Source organism: Eschrichtius robustus, chromosome 11, assembly GCF_028021215.1.
Source record: "Eschrichtius robustus isolate mEscRob2 chromosome 11, mEscRob2.pri, whole genome shotgun sequence".
NCBI classification, from domain to species: domain Eukaryota; kingdom Metazoa; phylum Chordata; class Mammalia; order Artiodactyla; family Eschrichtiidae; genus Eschrichtius; species Eschrichtius robustus.
In genome coordinates this window covers 5,190,184-5,217,093 of record NC_090834.1, presented here as the reverse complement: position 1 = coordinate 5,217,093, position 26,910 = coordinate 5,190,184, and the positions used below count along the sequence as shown (strand labels likewise).

The 26,910-nt window shown below is 37.5% G+C and overlaps 1 protein-coding gene across 3 annotated transcripts in view; it reads right to left on the bottom strand.

The window, feature by feature from the left end:
• ARHGAP32 (Rho GTPase activating protein 32) overlaps nucleotides 1-26,910 on the bottom strand; it is a 273,441-nt gene that overhangs the window by 21,990 nt on the left and 224,541 nt on the right. For all 3 annotated transcript variants that reach the window (XM_068554527.1, XM_068554526.1, XM_068554525.1), the window contains 4 exons: nucleotides 18,597-18,746; nucleotides 11,849-11,951; nucleotides 3,767-3,911; nucleotides 3,233-3,315 (listed from right to left, as the gene is read on the bottom strand). In XM_068554527.1, coding sequence (XP_068410628.1) covers nucleotides 3,233-3,315; nucleotides 3,767-3,911; nucleotides 11,849-11,951; nucleotides 18,597-18,746 — 481 coding nt within the window. The remainder of the gene's footprint in view (nucleotides 1-3,232; nucleotides 3,316-3,766; nucleotides 3,912-11,848; nucleotides 11,952-18,596; nucleotides 18,747-26,910) is intronic.

Below are 26,910 nucleotides of genomic sequence, written 5' to 3'. Positions count from 1 at the left end.
GAAGGCACCAGGAGGGGTGTTTTCATGGGGAAAAATTTCTTTTAAAAGGTTGCTTGATATGTTTAAATACAACTAAGGGAACATCCACAGTTCTGTGAGAGAGTCAGGGGACAGACCAGCAATCAACAGATACTCAGCAAACCAAAAACAGGCCATCACTCCATGAAAACACACAGTTATCCCAGAAGGGAAATAAAATCCTAGTATACTATTAGATGCAGCTGTGAATAACAGTTAAGTAGTTACAACAACATGGAAAATGAACTCTGGCTGCACACCAAATGCTGATACAACCAGACTAGGAAGAGGAGAGAAGGGGCCGTGTGTTTGTGTGCTACTGGGGGAGGGGAGCTACAGCTACATCCTCATTTACCACAAAATGAAGGCAAATAATTATACCTAAAAATGAAAAATCAGGAAATAAAAACATACACATGCTATTTAAAAACAGGGGAGTAAACTCTAGAAGTAAGAGTTGAGAATAATAACTTCTGGGTAAGAGAAATTAGAACGGGGAGAGGAGACTGCTGGTTTTTGTTTTTTTTTTTTTTAATTTATTTATTTTATTTATTTGTGGCTGCATTGGGCCTTCGTTGCTGCGCGCAGGCTTTTCTCTAGTTGTGGCGAGCGGGGTCTACTCTTCGTTGCAGTGCATGGGCTTCTCATTGCAGTGGCTTCTCTTGTTGCGGAGCACGGGCTCTACGCATGCAGGCTTCAGTAGTTGTGGCACGTGGGCTCAGTAGTTGTAGCTCACGGGCTCTAGAGCGCAGGCTCCATAGTTGTGGCGCACGGGCTTAGTTGCTCCATGGCATGTGGGATCTTCCTGGACCAGGGCTCGAACCCGTGTCCCCTGCATTGGCAGGCGGATTCTTAACCACTGAGCCACCGGGGAAGCCCCAGGACTGCTGGTTTTTTGCTGCCAGCTTTGCATAAGCGTTTGACTTTTTAAAACTATGTACATAAGTTATATTGACCATTTTAATTTAGAGAGAAAAGATATTCGCGTAGTACCTCATGTAAAACTACAAAGAAGCCTCGGCTTAAATCTAATCATCTGTCTTGCTACACTTTATACTAAAAAAAATATTAAAGGCCAGACTCATTCACATATTTGATCTCATTACATTAAAAAGCATCCTCTTCAGAAGGTATTGTTAGTATTGTTAGTATTTTCACATATATGGAGATTGATGCTTGGAGAGGCCACACAGCTAGTAAGTGATGAAGCTGGAAATTCAAACTTGGGTCTATCTACCAAAGCCAATATTCTCTGTATTGCACTAGGTTTCTTTTTCTGGTAAGTTAAAGAAAGCCCTAGTCCCCCTTAAAAATATTTTTTAATAACTGTGTATTGATCAGATTTGTCTTCTCAACCTTCTTTTTCAGGGCTAAACACCTAAATTTCTTGAGCTTCCTTCACAAAAGTCCTTTTGAGGTTTTTTTCCACTCTTCAGTGGGTCCTTAAGACCCCCGCAAAGTTCTCACGTTCCTCCTAAGACAGGCCACAGTAACAGGACAAGCCAATGCTGAGTCACCTCCTGACTCGACTGCCAGGCATTTACAGCTACAGAGTTGACTAAAAAAAGTGTTGATTTTTAATGTTGATTGAAAATTTTCATGTTGATTTAGTGCCAAATTTAGTGCCAATTTAAAAAATATATATATGAACAATGTCATTTTGAAAAGGTCAGCACTAAATTACTTAATTTGTTAATTACTAAAACACCTACTGAATTTAATTTCTTGTCAATAACTGAAATTTTAAAATTTTATCTTTTTGCTTCTTCGTACACTATAATCAATCCATAATTTACGCCATTTTCTTTCTCTCACTAAATGGCAGTCATCCTCCATTTTATTCTGTCTTCTCAGATATAGCAAAAGTATTTCTGAGAGTCGAAGCTAACATACAAATTAAACTGGGTTTTAAAAAGCAGCAACAAAAGAGAGGGTTCAAAATGGTGGTGTAGGAAGATCCTGAGCTTACTTCCTGGCACGGACACACCAAAGCTATAACTAGATACACATAGGATGACTCTCCCCACAAAAGACCTAAAGGCTGGCAAGGCAGCTCTTCTACAGAAAGGACAAAAAAGCGGGGTGGGAAAGCCCCACTGGGATGGAGCGGAGGGGAAAGGTGCAGTCGTGCCAGTTACCCCCACCCACGGCGGGTGGCCCACAAGTGGGAGGGATATGACAAACATGGAGCTCCCCTCCCTGAGCTCTGACCCCACCTCTGCCAGATCTGGACGGTGTGAGCACCCCCCTGAATGCCTAGTACTGGGGACTGGGGGGCTTGCGTTTCTGAGCCCCAGAGCACTGAAACAATCGGACAGACAGATGTTGTCAGGCTATCACCCCGAGGGCACTGCAGAGACAACAGACCCCCGCCCCCAATCTCTCAGCAGCCACTCCTTCAAAACTGGAGGAGACAGCTGTTTCAACTAATACGTAGAAACAAACACAGAGGGTCAGGCAAAACGAAGAGAAAAAGGATTATATTCCAAATAAAAGAGTAAGACAAAACCTCAGAAAAAGACGCTAATGAAACAGAGATAAAGAGTTCAAAGTAATGGTCATAAAGATGCTCACTGAACTTGAGAAAAGAATGGATGAACAGAGAGATCTTCAACAAAGAGAAAAATATAAGAAAGTTCTAAACGAAGTTACAGAGCTGAAAAATAAAATAATCTAACAAAAAATATACTAGAGGGATTCAAGAGCAGACTGGATGAAGCAGAAGGATGGATTAACGAGCTAGAAGACAAAGCAATGGAAATCCCCCAGACAAAACAGCAAAAAGAAAAAAGGAATTTAAAACAGTGAAGATTCCTTAAGGGTCATCTTCTGGGTAAACAAGTAAACAGGCACCCAGCAGTGTGTCAATATTTTGGATTTATTTTGGATTTAAGCAAAGCAATTCACAAAGTATTCACACCTGTGGTCATACACCCACTACCTTCAGCAATTTCTCAGTGTCTCAAAAAACAAACGAACAAACAGGCTCAGTCAACCATCCATTTGTTCATTCATTCATACAACATTTGTTAAGTGCCTACTGGATGCCAAGCACTGTGCCAGACCCTGAGAATACAAAGACAAATAAATACAAATGTATGGAGAAACAGAAATTTAAATAGTTAGAACTCCAAGTAAATTTAAACAGAAACCCCAGAACCCACTTTTACACAACTGACTTCTACTTTTGGCTGGTATTTTACATGTGGTTTACCTGTAGTGTGGAGGGGGGAGCTGCTGGATGACATCATGAATTTTTATCAGCCTTTCTTCATCTGTTGCTGCTGAAACAGCATCCTAGAACAGCCATAATGCAAAATAAACTATTAGGCTTTGTTGGTAAAGATGAAAGTTCTTCATTTACAATTCAGTTTCACTTTGAGATTAATTGACTTTACTCTTTGATGCTGAACTATGAAGAAAAACAATGTAGTATTCAAGGAAGTAAACTTTGTTTCCACACTAAATGGATACTGAAATCTATTAAAAGATAATATTTTAAAAACTTTATGATAACCAGTATCGAGGGTTATAAGATTAGCGGCTCAAAGTCAGAAACCGAAAGAGTGAAAATGTGAAAACAGTGACGACTGTGGACCAGCTAGCAGTAAAGTGTTTTTATTTTCTTTAAAGGACCCCTCTTCCTCATACAACTATCTCATATGACCAAACCAATCTTCACACGTTTTGGAAAAAAACCACAGCAAAACTCCAAACAGAACTTGACTTAAAAGTGACTTGTACTCACAGAAAACTTCTCATACAGCTGGTAGGTGAGCAAAGGGTTTGGGAGCTCTCGGAAATACAGCTTACACAGGGAGCCCACGGAATGGATGTCTTGAACATAGGGTTCTTTTGTCAGGTCGGGAACATGTTCAGAGTCAAATTCATGGCTAAAAAGATAGATGAGAGACAACAAAACTATTTTTTTGAAAGAAAAGCAAATATGACTTTAAAACAGAAAGGAAAGGTCCAAAGTATTAACCTCTACCTCAGTGAGTTAATATTTTCTTCAAATGACTATATTTCATACAAGTTATATTTGGACTTCAGCAGTAATCAAATGTCTAATCATGAAACAAGTGTTTTTCTAAATGGAAATTAAGGGAATAGCTTCAATATTAAAATGGACAGAAACCTCTGAAATGTGTGTGAAAGAGAAGCTCTTACCACACAGATCTGAAAACAGGACTTCTGATTCCTAATGGTTTAAATACCCAATGTTTTGGCAATTCTGAAAACTAGAGTTGAATGGCAGCTGGTCCATGTGTGACTATGTGCAGAAATTCCTCAGGTACAAGAAGTACAGTTCAGGAATGCTTTATGGAAGAGGGATAAGGAAGCCAGAAACAGTATAAAGCAATTCCCAGCCAACACCAAATTTTAAAAGAAAGCAAAATCTGCAGCATTAAAGTGAGTGAAATAAAAATTGTGCTCAGAACACTAAGGCAGACTAAGCTCACTCTGAGGAGGTTAACTAATATTAATCTACAGACATGAGACCACTCATGAACCTAGAGGATTAATGTATGTGGACAATCTGAGTATGAGATTTGCTGCGTCTGAAACTAAAGACTGAAACCTTTTTCAGCACAAGAATCAATTTGTGGAGGCGGAGTCAAGATGGCGGTGTGGGAAGACGCAGAGTCAGCACCTCCCCACAACTAGGGCACCTGCCGGCTGCTGGTGGGGGGCTCTGAACCCAAGGAGGCAGGAGGAACCCCAAAGTGAACGCGTAGGACGCAGGGGGACTGAGGGGGGAGGAGAAGTAGAGGCCAGACAGGATCGGTGCCCCTGAGGGCAGGGAGATCAGGAGAGGCAGGTGGGAGGGGCCTCCAGGAGGAGCGGGAGAGGAGAGGAAGAAGGCGTTTGCCCCGCCCACTTGGGAGCCTGCTGAGCTACCAGGCTGGTCCCCTGCCCTCCAAGGCCTCCCCCTACCCCCGGCCGCATTGGTCCTGGGGGCACAGGAGGGAGGCTGGGAGATCAGGAGAGGCAGGCGGAGGAGCAGGAGAGGATAGGAGCGCGACTGCCTCGCCCACTAGAGCCCAGGAAGCCTGCTGGACTCCCAGGTGAGGTGCCCCGCCCTCTGAGACCTTCTGTTCCTTGAGCCTAAGCCCCACCTCCCACAGCCCCCAGGGCCTTTTCCAGCCCTGTGGGTCCTAAGCATAGGCCCCACCCACCACCCAAACCTCACCCTTCCTTAGGCCCTGCCCTCCACAGCCAAGGCCTTTTCTCCCTTTTAAAAAATTTTTTTTCCTTTTCCCTCCTCCTCTTTTTTTTACTATTGTGGTACTGAGGTATCTTCTGAATGTTGATTCATCTATATTTTTATTTTTATATCCTTTCTAACATATCTGTTAGTTTCCTAGTCTAATTTTATTTTTTACTTTGTTACTGTTCTCCTTTTTTTTTTTTTTTTTTTTTGCCGCCCCACACGGCGTGTGGGATCTTGGTTCACGAGCCAGAGGCCGGGCCGAAGCTCCTGCGGTGGGAGCTCTGAGTCCGAACCACTGGACTAACAGAGAACCTCAGACCCCAGGGAATATTCATCAGAGTGAGGTTTCATGGAGTTCCTCACCTCAGCACCAAGACCCAGCTCTACCCAACAGCCTACAAACTCCAGCTGTACCCAACAGCCTACAAACTCCCGTGTTGGAAGCCTCAGGCCAAACAACCAGTAAGGCAGAAATACACTCACAGATGAAGGAGCAAGGTAAAAACCTACAAGACCAAATAAATGAAGAGGAAATAGGCAATCTACCTGAAAAAGAATTCAGCGTAATGATAGTAAAGATGATCCAGAATCTCGGAAATAGAATGGAGGCACGGATTGAGAAAAAACAAGAAATGTTTAACAAAGATCTAGAAGAACTAAAGAACAAACAAACAGAGATGAACAACACAATAACAAATGAAAAATACACTAGAAGGAATCAATAACAGAATAACTGAGGTAGAAGAACGAATAAGTGAGCTGGAAGACAAAACAATGGAAATAACTGCCGAGGAGCAGAATAAAGAAAAAAAGAATGAAAAGAACTGAAGACAATCTCAGAGACCTCTGGGACAACACTAAACGCACCAACATTCGAATTATAGGGGTCCCAGAAGAAAAAGAGAAAAACAAAGGGTCTGAGAAAATATTTGAAGAGATTATAGTTGAAAACTTCCCTAACATGGGAAAGGTAATAGTCACCCAAGTCCAGGAAGCACAGAGAGTCCCACACAGGATAAAACCTAGGAAAAACACACCAAGACACATCTTAATCAAACTAACAAAAATTAAATTCAAAGAAAAAATATTAAAAGCAGCAAAGTAAAAACAAAAAATAACATACAAAGGAACCCCCATAAGGTTATCAGCTGATTTTTCAGCAGAAACCCTGCAAGCCAGAAGGGAGTCGCAGGATATACTTAAAGTGATGAAAGAGAAAAACCTATAACCAAGATTACTCTACCCAGCAAGGATCTCATTCAGATTTGATGGAGAAGTCAAAAGCTTTTCAAACGAGCAAAAGCTAAGAGAATTCACACCACCAAACCAGCTTTACAACAAATGCTAAAGAAACTACTCTAGGCGGGAAACACAAGAGAAGAAAAAGACCCACAGAAACAAACCCAAAACAATTAAGAAAATGGTAATAGGAACATACATATTGAAAATAACCTTGAATGTAAATAGATTAAATGCCCCAAACAAAAGACACAGACTGGCTGAATGGATACAAAAACAAGACTCATACATATGCTGTCTACAAGAGACCCACTTCAGACCTAGGGACACATACAGACTGAAAATGAAGGGATGGAAAAAGATATTCCATGCAAATGGAAATCAAAAGAAAGCTGGAGTAGCAACATTCGTATCAGATAAAATAGACTTTAAAATAAAGACTGTTACAAGAGATAAGGAAGGACAATACATAATGATCAAAGGATCAATCCAAGAAGAAGATATAACAATTATAAATGCTTATGCACCCAACATAGGCGCACCTCAATACATAAGGCAAATGCTAACAACCATGAAAGGAGAAATCGACAGTAACACAATAATAGTAGGGGACTTTAACACACCACTTACACCAACAGACAGATCAGCCAAACAGAAAATAAATAAGGAAACAGAAGCTTTAAATAACACACTAGATCAGACAGATTTAATTGATATTTATAGAACATTCCATCCAAAAGTGGCAGAAGACACTTTCTTCTCCAGTGCACACGGAACATTCTCCAGGATAGATCACATCTTGGGTCACAAATCAAGCCTCAGTAAATTTAAGAAAATTGAAATCAGATCAAGCATCTTTTCTGACCACAACGCTATAAGATCAGAAATCACTACAGGAAAAAAAAATGTAAAAAACACAAATACATGGAGGCTAAACAACAGTGTGCTACTAAATAACCAAGAGATCACTGAAGAAACCAAAGAAGAAATAAAAAAATACATAGAAACAAATGACAACGAAAACACGACGACCCAAAACCTATGGGATGCAGCAAAAGCAGTTCTAAGAGGGAAGTTTACAGCAATTCAATCTCACCTCAAGAAACAAGAAAAATCTCAAATAAACAATCTAACCCTATACTTAAAACTAGAGAAACAAGAACAAAGAAAACCCAAAGTCAGCAGAAGGAAAGAAATCATGACGATCAGAGCAGAAATGAATGAAAGAGAAATGAAAAAACAGTAGCAAAGATCAATAAAACTAAAAGCTGGTTCTTTACGAAGATAAACAAAATTGATAAACCCTTAGCCTGACTCATCAAGAAAAAAAGGGAGAGGATGCAAATCAATAAAATTAGAAATCAAAAAGGAGAAATCACAACTGACACAGCAGAAATACAAAGGATTATAAGAGAATACTACAAACAACTGTATGCCAATAAAATGGACAACCACAAAGAAATGGACAAATTCTTGGAAAGGTACAATTTTCCAAGACTGAACCAGGAAGAATTAGAAAATATAAACAGACCTATCAAAAATAATGAAATTGAAAGCATAATTAAAAATCGTCCAACAAAAGTCCAGGAGCAGATGGCTTCACAGGCAAATTCTATCAAACATTTAGAGAAGAGCTAACACCCATCCTTCTCAAACTCTTCCCAAAAATTGCAGAGGGAGAAACACTCCCAAATTCATTCTATGAGGCCACCAACACCCTGATACCAAAAGCAGAAAAAGATATCACAAAGAAAGAAAATTATAGACAAATACCCCTGATGAACATAGATGCAAAAATCCTCAACAAAATAATAGCAAACAGAATCCAACAGCACATTAAAAGGATCATATACCATGATCAAATGGGATTTATCCCAGGGATGCAAGGATTCTTCAATATACATAAATCAATGTGAAACACCACATCAACAAATTAAGGAATAAAAACCATATGATCATCTCAATAGATGCAGAAAAAGCTTTTGACAAAATTCAACACCCATTTATGATAAAAAGTCTCCAGAAAATGGGCATAGAGGGAACCTACCTCAATAATAACAAAGGCCATATATGACAAACCCACAGCACGCATCATACTCAATGGTGAAAAATTGAAAGCATTTCCACTAAGATCAGGAAGAAGACAAGGATGTCCACTCTCACCACTCTTATTCAACATAGTTTTGGAAGTCCTAGCCACAGCAATCAGAGAAGAAAAAGAAATAAAAGGAATACAAATTGGAAAAGAAGAAGTAAAACTGTCACAGTTTGCAATGACATGATACTATACATAGAATATCTTAAAGATGCCACCAGAAAACTACTAGAACTGATCAATGTATTTGGTAGGGTTGCAGGATACAAAATTAATGCACAGAAATCTCTGGCATTCGTATGCACCAACAACGAAAAATCAGAAAGAGAAATGAAGGAAACACTCCCATCTCCCATTGCAACAAAAAGAATAAAATACCTAGGAATAAACCTGCCTAAGGAGGCAAAAGACTTGTACTCAGAAAACTATAAAACACTGATGAAAGAAATCAAAGATGACATAAACAGATGGAGAAATACACCATGTTCTTGGATTGGAAGGATCAATATTTGTGAAAATGACTATACTACCCAAAGCAATCTACAGATTCAATGCAATCCCTATCAAACTACCAATGGCATTCTTCCCAGAATTAGCACAAAAAAGTTTACAATTTGTATGGAAACACAAAAGACCCCGAATAGCCAAAGCAATTTTGAGGAAAAAAAAACAGAGTTGGAGGAATCAGGCTCCCTGACTTCAAACTATACCACAAAGCTACAGTAATCAAGACAGTACGGTACTGGCACAAAAACAGAAATACAGATCAATGGTACAGGATAGAAAGCCCAGAGATAAACCCACGCACATACGGTCACCTAATTTACGACAAAGGAGGCAAGAACATACAACGGAGAAAAGACAGCCTCTTCAATAAGTGGTGCTGGGAAAACTGGACAGCTACATGTAAAAGAATGAAATTAGAACACTACCTAATACCATACACAAAAATAAACTCAAAATGGATTAAAGACTTAGATGTAAGGCCAGACACTATAAAACTCTTAAGAGGAAAACATAGGAAAAACACTCTTTGACATAAACTACAGCAAGATCTTTTTTGACCCACCTCCTAGAGTAATGGAAATAAAAACAAAAATAAACAACTGGGACTTAATTAAACTTAAAAGCTTTTGCACAGCAAAGGAAACCATAAACAAGACAAAAAGACAGCCCTCAGAATGGGAGAAAATATTTGCAAATGAAACAACAAAGGATTAATCTCCAAAATATACAAACAGCTCATGGAGCTCAATATCAATAAAACAAACAATCCAGTTAAAACACACGCGGAAGACCTAGGTAGACATTTCACCAAGGAGGACATATGGATGGCTGGGAGGCACATGAAAAGATGCTCAACATCACTAATTATCAGAGAAATGTATATCAAAACTACACCTCAAACCGGTCAGAATGGCCATTATCAAAAAATCTAGAAAAAATTTAATGCTGGAAAGGGTGTGGTAAAAGGGAACCCTCCTGCACTGTTGGTGGGAATGTAAATTGATACAACCACTATGGAAAACAGTAATGGAGGGCCCTTAAAAAACTAAAAATAGGACTTCCCTGGTGGCGCAGGGGTTAAGAATCCACCTGCCAATGCAGGGGATACGCGTTCGAGCCCTGGTCCAGGAAGATCTCACATGCCATGGAGCAACTAAGCCCCTGCACCACAACTACTGAGCCTGCACTCTGGAGCCCGTAAGCCAGAATGACTAAGCCCGTGTGTCACAACTACTGAAGCCTGCACGCCTAGAGCCCATGCTCTGCAACAAGAGAAGCCACTGCAACGAGAAGCCCACACACCACAACAGAGCAGTCCCCACTCGTCGCGGGAGAAAGCCCACATGTAGCAATGAAGCCCCAGCGCAGCCGTTAAGTAAAAAATAAATAAATAAATTTATTTAAAAAAAAAAAACTAAACTAAAAATAGAACTACCATATGACCCAGCAATCCCACTACTGGGCACATACCCTGAGAAAACCATAATTCAAAAAGAGACATGTACCACAATGTTCATTGCAGCACTATTTACAATAGCCAGCACATGGAAACAACCTAAATGTCCAACGACAGATGAATGGATAAAGAAGGTGTGGCACATATATACAATGGAATATTACTCAGCCATAAAAAGGAACGAAATTGGGTCATTTGTAGTGAGGTAGATGGACTTAGAGACTGTCATACAGAGTGAAGTAGGTCAGAAAGAGAAAAACAAATACCATATGCTAACTCATATATATGGAATCTTAAAAAAAAAAGGTACTGATGAACCTAGTTGCAGGGCAGGAAGGAGGCAGACATAGAGGATGGACTTGAGGACATGGGGTTGGGGGGGGAAGCTGGGGCAAAGTGAGAGCAGCATCGACATATATACACTACCAAATGTAAAACCGTTGGCTGGTGGGAAGCAGCAGCATAGCACAGGGAGATTGGCTCAGTGCTTTGTGATGACCTAGAGGGGTGGGATAGGGAGGATGGGAGGGAGGCTCAAGAGGGAGGGTATATGGGGACATGTGTATGCATATGGCTGATACGCTTTGTTGTGCAACAGAAGCTAACACGGTACTGTGAAGCAATCATACTCCAATAAAGGTCTATTAAAAAAAAAGAAAAGAATCAATTTCAGTTATTTTCCAAACGTGTATTCCTGAAAATAGAGATGAACTCTGTGGTCAAATTAGAACAATTAAAATCCTATAGAATAATGGCAATTATCATGCACCACAGTGAAAAATAAAGGATAATAACATATTAAGAATAGACTAGAATCTAAGAGATTAAGCAAAAATTAAAAATTCTACTGCTGGTGTAAAGGATACCACTATTCTTGTCTCTGACACTATAATGGGAGAGGATGTGCAATATGTAATACATGCACACTTGAACATATACTACAGAGCTCAGGTGAAAGGAGATTAGAAAGTTCGCTCTCATCAATTGTAGTTAACTAAAGAATAATTCTATTATAATGTAAATTATCATCTCTCATGGTTATCATAGGTTCAAATTCAATTTTTAAAAATCTTCAAATATTGCAAAGAGAAAATACAAGTACTGAAGAGATTAGGGGACATGGTTTTCTGATACTACAAACGAAGAGATGGCATTTAGGAAAATATACACAGAGAACAATATGGATATTATTTCCTACTTTATCTAAACTATCTTACAGACAATTACAGTTATCAATATAAGTGCCTTAATTTTGAAACAGTTTCATTTTAATGAATTACAGTAGGAACGAAAAAGAAAATGCCATATTAGGTTTTACCGTAGTCTCTGGATATTGGAGGCAACGCCAGAGAGACGATATATTCCATCCACGATGCCATATCTCTCAATGAACGCTGTACAGCTTTGAAGAACCTGGGGCACTAGAGAGAATTTTTGAAGACATGGATTAAATTGAGAGTATTCAGTGGAAACAAAGTCACAAAAAATGAGAATGTCTTAGCAAAATGAAATTTGCAAATTAAAGTTTTAAGGGGGGGAGATTAATCTACTACAAAAACTGACAAAGGCATATTTACTTAATTTCACATGTACGCTAGATAACTGGTTGCTAAATAATCAAGACTGGCTCTATCTTGTTACATTTAGGTAAGTGGAAGAGTTCATACATTATTAGCATAGTTTCTCTAAGATCTTCTGCAACGGACTCATTTAGATCACGTTAGTAAGGTGAACTGTTCAGTTCTAAAACCATTCTAGATTTTTAAAAAATACAGCTATTCAGCTGAACTTCGTCCACAGTGAATGAATATGCAAAGTTAAATGCTTATCCCAGCCTGACAACTACCTATTCTAAGTGCTTCAATTTTTCACTTTTAAAAGTTTCTTTTATCATTTTTATAGTTAACGCTAATTCCAATTATATCCAATAAACAAAACATCAACATAATGCGAAGGTCAAAGCAATTTCCAGTAAATGGAATCTTTTAATTTCCTGCCTATTGTTGCATTAAAATTACTGACTTCTGACCGACAGTATCAGCTCGTCATAAACGACACCAACCACAAGCAGGAAGAAGAGAAAGGCACTTTGGTTACCTCTCTGAACAACGGTCTAGAACAGAACGTTTAAAGTCTATGATAAAACATTTTTCTAACCATTCAAAAATTTACAATTACTGAAATCTGAACTTCATTTGTCTTGCAAGGCAGACTGAGGAATTCACAGGCTTTAGTAGCTATGTTCCTTTCATCGTTTTAAGTTACAATCCATGAAAAGAATGGCTTGGAAGAACATTATTTGGTGTGCAAAAAACTACTATATTAGGGATGAAACATGCAGAGTGGGGAATGAAACAATTAAGATATTTTAACAAGATAACTTTAGCCAATGTATTTCACTTACAGTATATTATCATTATTACTACAGAAGACTTTTCCTTGGTTTTCCTGCCTTTTGTTGTACTTCCTGCATCCTGTCTTTTAAATTCTATCAGATCCTGTAACTTACATTTAAAACTTAAGACTCCTTAGCTTTGAATAATTTTATTAAAAAGCAGGTATATTATTGAGCATGTATAAGGTGCCAGGCTAAGTGCTTTACAATGGATACTCTCATTTCATTCTCACAGAAATCCTGTGGGAGAAGTTCTATCATTATCCCCATTTTACAGAGAGGAAACTGAGTCTTAGAGAGGTGAAGATTTACCCACGGACAAGCAGTAAACAAATGGCAGAAATAAGGTGCTAACTCAAGCAGTCCAAGTACAGAGCCACATTTTAACTATGGAAATGCACTGCCTGAATTTTAAGGTCCTTTGCCATTTGCACTTATTTTATTATTACCATATTTCACAACTCTAGGCCAAGTGAAGTTTCATCTTTTACCATACTAACCAGCCATTCTATAAGTCCATCAATTTCCAGGTGATGGAAAACCAATTTCCTCTGCCTGGATTCTTCCTCTACTACCATCTTCTTATAGAAAACTCTTGGCTGTTGTTCAAAACCCAACTGAACTATCACTCTTAAGCAAGGCTTCTTTGAATATACCCCAAAGTCCCAAGTAGAGGTAGCTGCACTAGGTTCTAGGTGCCCACAGAACTATGCCATTTTTGAATTAATATTTATTTGTTTATACAGCTATTACTCCTTCTTAGTCAAACTCTTAAACGGCAAAAAAACATGCTCTGTTCATCCTTGTGTACTCAAAATCCAGGAGCACTGTCTTGACACAATGTAGAAAATTAGCAAATGAATTAATTTACAGTACCCTGTGAGCCTGACGAAGTTATCTGACCCAGTCAGCAGAATAGGGATCTTGGTCTTCATGTAGAACTGTATTCATTTTCAGCTGTATGCTTTTTACTTCTAAAAGCATTCAAGAATTTTAGTAACAAGAAAGGGAATATGTATATGTGGTAGAGATAAAGGGCAGGCAGAATTGTTGGGTATTTTTTGTGGATTGACTTTGATAATATAAGCAATCTCTATGTCAAAATGATATGCAAAATGCAAAATATAAAGTATCTTTATGAGTTTGACTCCTATTTCTAAAATTGTTCCATCAATGATAACCTCAATGCCTTAGGCTTCTACTCTGCAAACGAGAGGTAGAATAGTAAAACCTGGGGCTGGAAAATTTCTATCACCTATTTCAAAGAAAATATATTTAGAGATTATTGGGGCAATTAACATAATTACTTAAAGAGAGAAAGGAAAACAAAGCTGTATTTTTTTTTAGAAGATGTTTCTCATAAAGCATGCTCCAAGTTAGCATGCTAACTCAAGCAAGTACACAAAAGGTTTGCCTTGGAAGAAAACTCTTCAGAGGACAGGGTTTCATTTCTGCATTATCAGGCTCTCCTAGCTTGCATTACAGAATTTTCATAAAAATAAGATGACATGATACTATACATAGAAAATCCTCAAGATGCCACCAGAAAACTACTAGAACTAATCAATAAATTTGGTAAGGTTGCAGGATACAAAATTAATGCACAGAAATCTCTGGCATTCCTATACACTAACAACAGAAGATCAGAAAGAGATATTAAGGAAACAATCCCATTTACCATCACAACAAAAAGAATAAAATACCTAGGAATAAACCTACCTAAGGAGGCAAAAGACTTGTACTCAGAAAACTATAAAACACTGATGAAAGAAATCAAAGACGACATAAACAGATGGAGAAATATACCATGTTCTTGGATTGGAAGAATCAATATTGTGAAAATGACTATACTACCCAAAGCAATCTACAGATTCAATGCAATCCCTATCAAACTATCAATGGCATTCTTCCCAGAATTAGCACAAAAAATTTTACAGTTTGTATGGAAACACAGAAGACCCTGAATAGCCAAAGCAGCCCTGAGAAAGAAAAACGGAGTTGGAGGAATCAGGCTCCCCAACTTCAAACTATACTACAAAGCTACAGTAATCAAGACAGTACGGTACTGGCACAAAAACAGAAATATAGATCAATGGTACAGGATAGAAAGCCCAGAGATAAACCCACACACATATGGTCACCTAATTTATGACAAAGGAGGCAAGAACATACAGTGGAGAAAAAACAGCCTCTTCAATAAGTGGTGCCAGGAAAACTGGACAGCTACATGTAAAAGAATGAAATTAGAACACTCCCTAACACCATACACAAAAATAAACTCAACATGGATTAAAGACCTAAATGTAAGACCAGACACTATAAAACTCTTAGAGGAAAACATAGGAAGAACACTCTTTGACATAAATCGCAACAAGATCTTTTTTGACTCACCTCCTAGAGTAATGAAAATAAAAACAAAAATAAACAAATGGGACCCAACTAAACTTAAAAGGTTATGCACAGCAAAGGAAACCATAAACAAGACGAAAAGACAACCCTCAGAAGGGGAGAAAATATTTGCAAATCAAGCAACGGACGAAGGATTAATCTCCAAAATACACAAACAGCTCACGGAGCTCAATACCAAAAAAACAAACAAGCCAATTAAAAAATGGGCAGAAGACCTAAACAGACATTTCACCAAAGACGACGTACAGATGGCCAAGAGGCACATGAAAAGATGCTCAACATCACTAATTATTAGACAAATGCAAATCAAAACTACTATGAGGTACCACCTCACACCGGTCAGAATGGTCATCATCAAAATATCTACAAACAATAAATGCGGGAGAGGGTGTGGAGAAAAGGGAACCCTTTTGCACTGTTGGTGGGAATGTAAATTGGTACAGCCACTAGGGAGAACAGTATGGAGGTTCCTTAAAAAACTAAAAATAGAATTACCATACAACCCAGCAATACCACTACTGGGCATATACCCTGAGAAAACCATAATTCAAAAGGACACATGTACCCCAATGTTCACTGCAGCACTATTTACAATAGCCAGGACATGGAAACAACCTAAATGTCCAATGACAGATGAATGGATAAAGAAGATGTGGTACATGTATACAATGGAATATTACTCAGCCATAAAAAGGAACAAAATTGGGTCATTTGTAGAGATGTGCATGGACCTAGAGTCTGTCATACAGAGTGATGTAAGTCAGAAAGAGAAAAACAAATACCGTATATTAACGCATATATGTGGAATCTAGAAAAATGGTACAGATGAACCTATTTTCAGGGCAGGAATAAAGACTCAGATGTAGAGAATGGACATGTGGACACAGAGGGGAAAGGGGAGGGTGGGACAAATTGGGAGATTAGATTTGACACAAATACACTACCATGTGTAAAACAGATAGCTAGTGGGAACCTGCTGTATAGCACAGGGAGCTCAGCTTGGTGCTCTGTGATGACCTAGATGGGTGGGATGGGGTGGGTGGGAAGGAGGTCCAAGAGGGAGGGGATATAGGTATACATACAGCCGATTCACTTCATTGTACAGCACAACATTGTAAAGCAATTATACTCCAAAAAAAAAAAAAAAAAAACCTAAAAAAAAATAACGTACCATCTGTCAAAAAGTATAGATAACTTCTCTGGGATTCTTACAACCATGTGATATTATATTCATACTTGCTTATGTTCTCCCAAACAAGTAGGCAAACTTGAAAATATGGGGAATTAGAGGTCTTTCCCTGATTATACAGCTAAGCCTCTACAGACATCATACTTCATGGAAAACATCTGAACTGTTTCTTTACACTTTATGTTCCCTAAGTAAAAGGACTGAATGTCCAAAAAACAATCACATCATAGAGCTTCATAAATAAAACTATATAACTGAACATTGCTATTACTTAGAATTTTAAGAGAGACTAATGAGACATAAAATTAAAATTAGTAGCAAAATGAAAGAGAAGAGCATAAACTTTCATTTTGAAAAACAGAGAGTAGAAACTGAAGAACAGTATAGGAAGATAAAAAGAGAAAAGATCTGAATTCTTTTTTTCACTAACATAAGAAAGTAATATGAGAACCCAATACATTATTAGAAGAAATCCTAGTATAAAAAGGCATTTTATTAACTACCTTTTTCCCTCAAACCATCTAACCAGCCAGCCAAGTGCACATTAAATAATCACCCAGTCAAAACATAACATTAGAAACCTCCAAAATGATTCTTCCAAAAGGTGATATAACTTTAAGAATTATTCCCACACTCTCCAAATAATACACTTCTAAACCACTCTTATTTAATATTTTTAGTACTTTTTTATCATCAAATGACAATACAATAGGAAGTAAATGTTTAAATTAAACTGATGACCCTTAAAATTAGAATCATGGCTAAAAGAAGTATAAGTAAGTATGACAAAAATTGGTCCTTTATTTTTCTTGACAGTTTCAGTTTCATTTCTGTTCTTTTCTCCTCATTTATTCAGTCAGTCATTCCCTTCACACATTCAGCCTTTTATATGCCAGGCATCATGCAAGCATTGTGTAACATAGACGAAAAAGGCAAGTTCCATTCTCAAGGCAGTGGCTTCCAGGCCAAGAGTACACGGCACAGTGTTACACATTAGAATGTGCATCATGATTTTCGGTTAGAAAAATACGATTACCTAAAGGATTAATTTCAGGGGTTATTTGGGCCTTGCTTGTTTCCAGTGTGCTCTGATTATAAAATCCCCGTATATTTACAATAGTTTAAGAAAGCCTCTTGTTGAAAGGGCCAAATAACCTCAAACAGAAATACATTCGGGCAACAGAGTTTGCTCACCTTGAGTTTTAAAATATTTTTTACATTTTGTACCAAATGTAGTTTTACCTAGTTTTCTACAAAGTTCTCACTTTTTAAAAAAGCGATCTCATTTTAAGGATATTTGGCTTCAAATATGTGCAGCAAATAAAACAAGTCCTATGAAAAAAATCAATGACACCTACAAACCCTTTGTTCCACTAGAATAGATTTTATCATAGTTAGGGGATATATAACCATTACAGTTATTAAACCTGTTATTTTTCATAAAGAAATTATATATTGGCATCTGTCCTCTCTACCATACTTACTAAGAATGGAAACACAACCAAAACTTCTAAGCACAACTAAAACTTGCTGAATTGATATTTGAAAGCTAATAACAAACTGGAAAGCACTCCCTCATAATGATCACATCCATCCATTCATCCAAGCACTGAATTCTTGAATAAGAATTTAATTTACAGAAAAAGGAATTTAAATTTTTAGTTATAAAAGTTGGGAGGCTGGTCTTGGTAATACACAGTCTCAAAACTATGACTTTTTTTTCAAAAGAGAAATAAACATTTTAGAATAAACTGTGAGAAGGAAAACTGGCTGAGGAAGCTATCTGGACAGATATGAAAATAACGTAAACTAGCAGAGCTACTATACCCTCTGTGTGAATGTCTTCCTCTTCCTGAACAGATCACAAGCATCTCTGATGCCAAAGTGCATTCCTAGACCCCTCTTGATTCTCAGCTACCCCAGAACTCAGGTGAGTACCTGAGAACATTCAATACGTGCTGTTGAACTTACTTGGAATAGGTACTGCTTGTCTAATCCACTTTAATTGATTATAGGAAATCAACAGGGAGAGGTCAGAAACTAAAATTATGAGTTCATAAATTTTATTTTTACCTTCAAAACCAGAATTCAGAAGGTGCTCCCCCAGGTCACAACCAAATACCCTTTCTTTCAAGATCCCACGCTGCTTCAACTTCTGTTTTGTTGGACGAGACTTCATGAATGTCCGTAAAAAAGTAATGAGCTTGCCGTGCTTTTTAGATACTAAAAAATAATAATAAAGAGAAAATACCTTAGTTGGGGCAAGAGGTCACATTTTTACTTAGTGTGAAAAGAAATGCAGATCTCAACAGCTGACTACAAAATAATCTATTACAAGTATACTTTATATTCTGTAGGAAATTTTCAGCAGAAGTTGCAGAAACAGTTGCTTTATAAATAATATCAGGGTTTTTGCATATTCTTCTCAAGAGCCTGTGATCTTATTTGATGGGATTGTGAGCAAACTGAAGTATTACAATTTGTGACTTTTTTAAATCAAGCGTGGTAAACCAGCCACCTTCCCAATGCTACCCAAGCGTGCTACAGGATGACAACTGGGACCTGAGTTGTATATTGCTTTGGAGATCTTCATGATAAGTAAGACTTAAAATGGTGTAAATTTAGAAACTGCATTTCTAGTTAATTTCTAAAATATTTTATTTAGTGGTTAGAAATTTTCATGACATTTACAATCTGGAATGTAAAACTGAAAAAATAAACAACTCCCTCTTTCTCATTGCATTATGATATAGATCACACTTGTCAAACTAATGGCTATGTAAGTACAAGACACACACACACACACATAAAAAAGCATTAGATTTTCTATTAACATTCATCTATAGTACACCAAATATGTTACCTTAAATCCTTTGTAGATCAAGGCAAGAGATAAGTTACATATAGTAAGATATTTCCACTGACTTGTATGTTAGAAAGATAACAGCAAAAGATCTGAAAGCAAACAAATCCTTAGAAAACTGACTTTTGCTGAGAAGTACAGCCTGCAGGGAAAATTACTCTAGAAGTCAACACACAACAAATTACCATAAGATCAGAGATTAGCTGCAGGACAGAACACTAAGCCACATGGCCTCAATCCTCCTACTCAGTTTGTATATGATTACAGGAGTCTTACTGAACCCTGCTATAGTTTCTTGAGTGAACCCAAATCATAAATCCCTTGAACTGATGAATCCTCCTGTAGGAATTCTGTGCACTGAGATTAACTTGTGGCCAAAATGGACCACTAGATGGGTTACTCTGACCAGATTAAACACTCTCTTTACATTTTGGGGGAAACTCTATTTACAGACTTAAGCATCTTTTCTATGAACTGTACAAAGGTGATCAACTGTAACTGGCCTGCCCATAACTGAGAGGTTTCCTGGGACATGAGCCTTTCAGTGCTAAAACCAGCAAAGTCCTGAGCAAACTGGGACAAGGTAGTCATCCTAGACTGTACGCAGATTAAAGAGGAAATTTATTTTTTCTATACCAATTACTTAAAGTTTACTTAGAATCGTCAGTATAATTTTGATGCTATCTCTAACATGCTGTGACACTGGGTAAAGTACAACCTCGCCTGTATCTGAGATCCTTGCTACGAAGTTAAATGACATGGTCTCTTATCTGCTGAGACATTTATAGCACACTGGGGTAACTTCAGAAGTATGTCACACTTGTAATATTAGTATATTAAAAGTTACTGAACTTGTATGAGCTTTATTCTCCCCTAGTTGCTACCAGATTGTGTGTTATGAATCTTTGTTGTTAAAAGTATGGCCATCAAACCATTTTTGTTCATTTTTGAACATTCTCTAACAAACTTTAAAATAATTTTGAGAAGATTAATGAATAAAAACAAATGAGTTTGCTTTACGGTAATTTAACATTACATTTATATATTTGGAAGAATTTTAATTTCTATAATAGTCAATATTTCTACCTGGAAACAGGGTGTATCATCAGTTTTCTAAAGCTTTTATATCTCGCAGTAAAGTTTTCTAATTTTCTTTATGAAAAGACACATTCCACATATTTCTTGTTAGGGATATTGTTAAGTATTTTACCTTTTTTTCTTTTTTTTTTTGCTGCTTTTGTAGAATAATAGTTTTCTTCAATTACAGTCCTAACTGGTAGTTACTGGTATACTGGAAAATTATTTCTTTATGTATGGCTCAAATCTGATCATTTTCTAAACTCTCAACAATTTTAGGAGAATTTTAGTTGATCCTTTCGGATTTCATGGATATATAATTGTGTTAAAGCAAATATGGTAATTCCATCCTGTTTCTGATTTCTTTTTCAGATTTTAATAATTGGCCAGAACTTCCAAGACACATGTTAAAAAGTAGGCATTTGTACTTTGACGCTGAATTTGATGAAAATATCTGTTGGATTTGGCAACTGCGTATGATGTACATGAGAAAACATTCTTTTAGTCAGATTTCCAGGAATGTTTCAAAGGGATGGGAACTGAATTTTAACTACTATTCATTTAGCAACAAACATGTAAGTGCCTCCTGTACCTCAGGAACTGAGAGTACAGTGGGCAACAAGTGAAACAAGCTCTTGCTGTCAGAGCTTACTGAGGAGAGAAGGACAATGAACAAATAATAATACCCATATAGCCGGCATTTATTTTATGCTTAGTTACGTGCCAACAACTGCATAAGTGTTTATATTTATTAACCATTCATTTCTCATAGGATCCTATAAGGAAAATACTATTGTTACCCCCTTTTTAGAGGAAGAAACTCAGGCACAGAGTGCTAAGTAACATGTCTAAGGTCATGGAACCAGGATTAAAAGTCAGGTGGTGTAGCTCAAAACCCAAGTTCTTAGCCACTGTATGATACAGCCTAAATTAAGACAGCAAGGTAATTTCAGATTGCTTTTAACTGCTCGTAGGAAATAAACAGAGTGTAGTAGTAACAGTGATGAGAAAAAGAAACTACTGGGTGGGCCAAAAAGTTCCTTTGGTTTTTCAGTAAAAATAAAAGACACATTTTTCACTTTCACCAAGAACTTTGTTGAAAAACATGTTCACTGTTTTGTTCCACTACCTTCTGCCATTTTTCAGGCAACTTCATAATTCCATCTTCCCAAAATCTTTTATCTTTTTGAGCAAAGAACTGTTCCAGGTACCTTTTATAGTCTTCCAGGGAACTGAAATTTTTTCCATTAAGAGAATTTTGTAAAGACCGAAATAAATGGAAATCCAAAGCAGCAATGTCTAGTGAATAGAGCAGATGAATCAGAACTTCCCAGCCAAGCTTTAACAGTTTTTTGCATGGTCATCAAAGAGATAATGAGGTCTTGCATTACCCTGATGGAAGATTCTGCATTTTCTGTTGACTAACTCCAGATGCTCTTTGTCGAGTGCTACTTTCAGTTGGTCTAATCGGGAGCAGTACCAATTAGACCTGTTGGAATGAATCATTTCGTTTTCTGGAAGGAGCTCATAATAGAGGACTCCCTTCCAATCCCACCATATACATAACATCACCTTCTTTGGATGAAGACCGGCCTTTGGTGTGGTTGGTGGTGGCCCATTTCGCTTGCCCCACGATCTCTTCCGTTCCACGTTGTTGTACAGTATCCACTTTTCATCGCCCGTCACAATTTGTTTTAAAAATGGAACATTTTCATTATGTTTAAGTAGAGAATCGCATGCAGAAATACGGTCAAGGTTTTATTCGCTTAACTTATGTGGAACCCAAACATCAAAGCGATTAACATAACGAAGCTGATGCAAATGATTTTCAGCACTTGATTTGGATATTTTGAGTATGTCAGCTACCTCCCGAGTGGTATAACATTGATTGTTCTCAATTAATGTCTCGATTTGACTTAATGTCTCGATTTGATCGCTATCAACTTCAACTGGTCTACACGACTGTGGAGCATTGCCCAGAGAGAAAACTCCAGCACAAAACTTCGCAAACCACTTTTGACATGTTCGATCAGTCACAGCACCTTCTCCATACACTGCACAAATCTTTCTTTGCGTTTCGGTTGCGTTTTTACCTTTCTTGAAATAATAAAGCATAATATGCCGAAAGTGTTGCTTTTTTTCTTCCATCTTCAATATTAAAGTGGCTACACAAAAATTCACCCATTTTGATAAGTTTTTTTAAAATGCACGCTGATATGACAGCTGCCACAATACAATCTAACAAAATTGTTTCGAATGAAGTTAAAGACAACTAAGCGCTACTAAAGCCATCTTACGGAAAAAACCGAACAAACCTTTTGGCCAACCCAATACCTTGATAAGGTGGTCAGGGAAGGTCTGAGGAAGTCATATATGAACTGGAAGATGCGAGTATAGTGAACAAGGAAGACTGTATGAAATGAGGCTGAAGACGTAGGTAAAGGCCAGCACTAGAGGCCATAATACAGAGTCTGGATTTTATGCAATGAAAACACACTGAAGAGTTTAAACACTTTAGAAAGGTTACTTTAAAAATAACCCAATATGTGTATTAGAAACCTAAATGTGCATTAACAGGAAATTGATTGAATATTAATGGATACATCTACACAGAGGACTGCTGTTTGGCTTTTTTTTTTTTTTTAAAGGAGGATCTCTAACTATTGATATGAAGCAATCCCCAGAATATATTAAGTCAAAAAGGAAGGTAGAGAACAATATATTTAGCATAAGAAAGGATATGGAATAAATACATCACACACACATAAATTCATAACACATAACGAACACATGTATGTGTGTACATAAGAGCTTATTTTTGCAAAGAGAAACACTGGAAGGATAAACCAGAAATTAATAATAATGGGTAAAAAAAATGGGTGGGGAAAGGGTGGGGATAAAAAATGAGACTGTTCTGAATAGACCTTTTTATGTAGTTTGACTTCTGAATTATGTTAATGTTCTTTCTACACGTTCAAATATAAATTTAGAATGTTAAAAAAGAAAATCCTAAGATTGAAAATAACCTAAGAAATGTATCTAATAATATATCAAATTGGTAACATTGCCAACAGAGAGAAAATATTTTAAATGCCTTGTAAACAATAAACTAACTGCACATGATTACCGGGGTATATTCTAGGGACGAAACAACTACCAAGTAATATTTAACTTCTTTCAACTGTATGAGAGAAAGGAGATACAATAATAAAATAAAGGAATTTAAGAAAAAATAACCCCAATGTTAGCTATGAGCTGGAACATGAACTCAAAATTAAAATATACACACATTTTCCCTAAGCTCTAGCTACTGAAAAGGCTTAGAAACAATGACATTCCAGTTGCATGAATGCCTTTGGTCTCAGACCTGGATTTCTAAATATCATTCCCTAACAAAATAAACCAGGACTCCTTGGAGAAATGCCTGTTTGCAAGTTGATAGCAAGCAAGCACAAGGTGAGACTGGGATATTTTTTTGAGACAGAAAGCCGGGGAAGCACCCACACCCATCAGGAGCCATGTCAAAAGAACTGAGTTGAATGGACTCCCACTGGCCAGCTTTGGAACGTCATAAAGATTTGAATATCATGAAGAACGACTATGACTTCTTAAAATACTCCCCAGAAGAAAGGAAGGAAGGGCGTGACGATTTTCAGCATAAATGGAGCTAGAACATTAAAAAAAACTGCCGTGATAGTTTGCCGTATTGAACTGGGCTCCCTGCAAGTAGAGAGCAATAGGTGTATTTCTTTCACATCAGTTAGCAGTATCGTATCTCGAATTACTGACTGAAATTAATTATATATTAACCAGGAAATACGCTCACAATTCAGCGATACCTGTACGGAAATAGATTTGTATTCATGCTCCTCCGACCAAACTCTCGTACACAATAAAATTACATTAGTCAGAGGGCAACCTGGGTAGAACAGGACTTTCCAGGACACCTGGTAGCTTTGACTGTCTTTGGTGTCCTAAGCTGGGCTCAAGAAGAAGGAAAGTTGGCTATCTTTTCCTGTAGGGTAAAGACCATTCATATTTATTTTTCCTAAATAATGACCTAAGACTCAAGTAGGAGCTTGCAGTATGACACAAAATTAAGACCAGTGGAGAGTGTCATTAGCAACCCTGTGCCCCCATCTGGCACTTGTGGGTTCTGGGAAATTGTGCTGATATGCGCGTAACCTGGCTTCTACTCGGCGTGGCCACGCTGCTTCTGTCACCTTTCCAAAAACACTACTAAATAAATTGGGAACTTTAAACCTAAACTTGTAATGGGAATGAGGGGTGGGTGTGGTCTCTTCCTGCCAACCTATATCCCAATGTGAGATACCAAAATAACTAATATTCATAATGGTGACTAGACATACAATCTTAAATAATTTCTAAGTCTTCAAAGAAAGATTGAACTATGTTCTACACAGTTTTAGTGTTGCTGTTATTGTTATTACAATTGGCATTCCAATTTAGAGATAGTTATGGTGAAAAACTCTGGCATCCATAATTAAATAATCAATTACTTACCGAGATAGACAAATTTCATTGCACTGGAAATTTAAACTAATAAAAATACTCAATTTAGTTACAAATCTGAAGATCTAACAACATTTCCAAATATAAATGTCTCTTCATATTAATTTTTTCTTCACTTTGTATTTTCTTCCCATTTCTTAGACAATAAAATGGCTAAAAGAAGTTTCTTTTGGACACTACACTGCCCCCACGCATTTTCTTATAACAAACTAGTAAACTTCTTAGTAGAACTACCTTTCGAGGAACAGAGTACGGAATACTGTCAATGAAATCAGGAGACTTCTCCTGAGGAAGGGAGAGTGGGGGACTGGCTTTAGACAGGCAAGTGCTTATAAACCCACTTCAGCAAAGGAACCTTGGAATGCAGTGGGAAGTGTGTTAGGGTTAAGGTCCACCAAATATGGTGGATCAGAGAAATGAAAATGATAACAGACATTTCCACAGATAAAATGCATAAAAAATAAAACACAGAACAGTACTTAGACAAAAGCAAATCATACCACTGTGTATTCAAATTCCCTACTCTAGGGTTAAAATGCAACATGTGCCACAAGGCTACTTTCTTCCATATCATTTAGACAAGATTTCATGCTTGCAATCGTCTTTCAAACTTGACACAAATCCAACCAGACCAGTTCTTCCAGTAGTTAAAAGCTTTAGCAGTATGACACACAACTTAGTATCTCCAAGGTAAATCTTTATGATACCAACAGCCAGTTTATAGGGGCACGGTGAACCTTGACATGGAGAGGCAGGGCACCGGGAGTTTCTAACTACACAAGTATAGTATTTCTCCAGCAAATCCTAAGAATTCTCCTTTTTCATAATACTTCACTTAAATCAGTGTTCTCTAAATTGGGTCTTAGAAATCTTCTAGACTGATGTGAGAGAAGTCTGGGCTTGGAGTAATTTCTCAGTAAATTAAATTAAAGGAAGATGATTTGTGTCAGATAAGGGCCTTGGCATTAGGTTTATTTGATTATATGCATCAAGTTCTAAGATCTGTAATGAATTCATATGGCCAAGCAGACAAAGTGAGAGGGTAGAGGTGGGACGCATAATACCTGAGGAGATTATCTTGGTTAACCTAAGGTATAATAAAGTATGAGTGTAAGGTTTACATGTCCAATGGATTTTCACAATTGTACACAATGTCCTGTCTTTTGCTCAAATTTTTACAAACATAGATTAGATGACCATTTGATGGAAATTTAAGAGACTGGAATAGAAATACAGGCCAACTGGACTCTGGGATATTTAAGGGTCTTTATAACCTCTCAAATTCTGTCTCTGTTGCATACTTTGAAATATTTTATGTTAAGTAAACATGAAAAGATTCAAATTTTAATACAAAATTCCATAAACTTGCTTTCATTTAACGTACAACATATATATTCATACCAATAGATATGGAGAAAGGACTTTTCTCTAAGCAATGTCAAATTGATTTTTCCCTTACTTTGTTATTATATACACAGACTAGTTTTCTAAAAAAAATTCTGCTCTTCAAGATCAGCCAAGATGGTGTAGAAAGACTCTGAGCTCGCCTCCTCTCATGGGCTCCCCAGAATTACAACTATTTGCAGAACAATCATCGATGAAAAAGACCAGAACCTACCAGAAAAGATCTTCTACAACTAAAGATATAAAAAAAGAACCACAACGAGACAGGTAGGAGGGGTGGAGTTGCAATACAGTCAAACCTTCGGGGTGGATGAACCACAAGCGGGAGATGAGTATTAACTGCGGGGCTTCTACCGAAGAAGTGAGGGGTCCAAGCCCCATGCTGGGCTCCCCAGCTCAGGAGTCCTGCACCAGGAAAACAAGCTCCCAGAGCATTTGGCTTTGAAAGTCACCAGGGCTTACTTTTGGGAGTCCCGGAGGGCTGGGGGAAATAGAGACTCCACTCTTAAA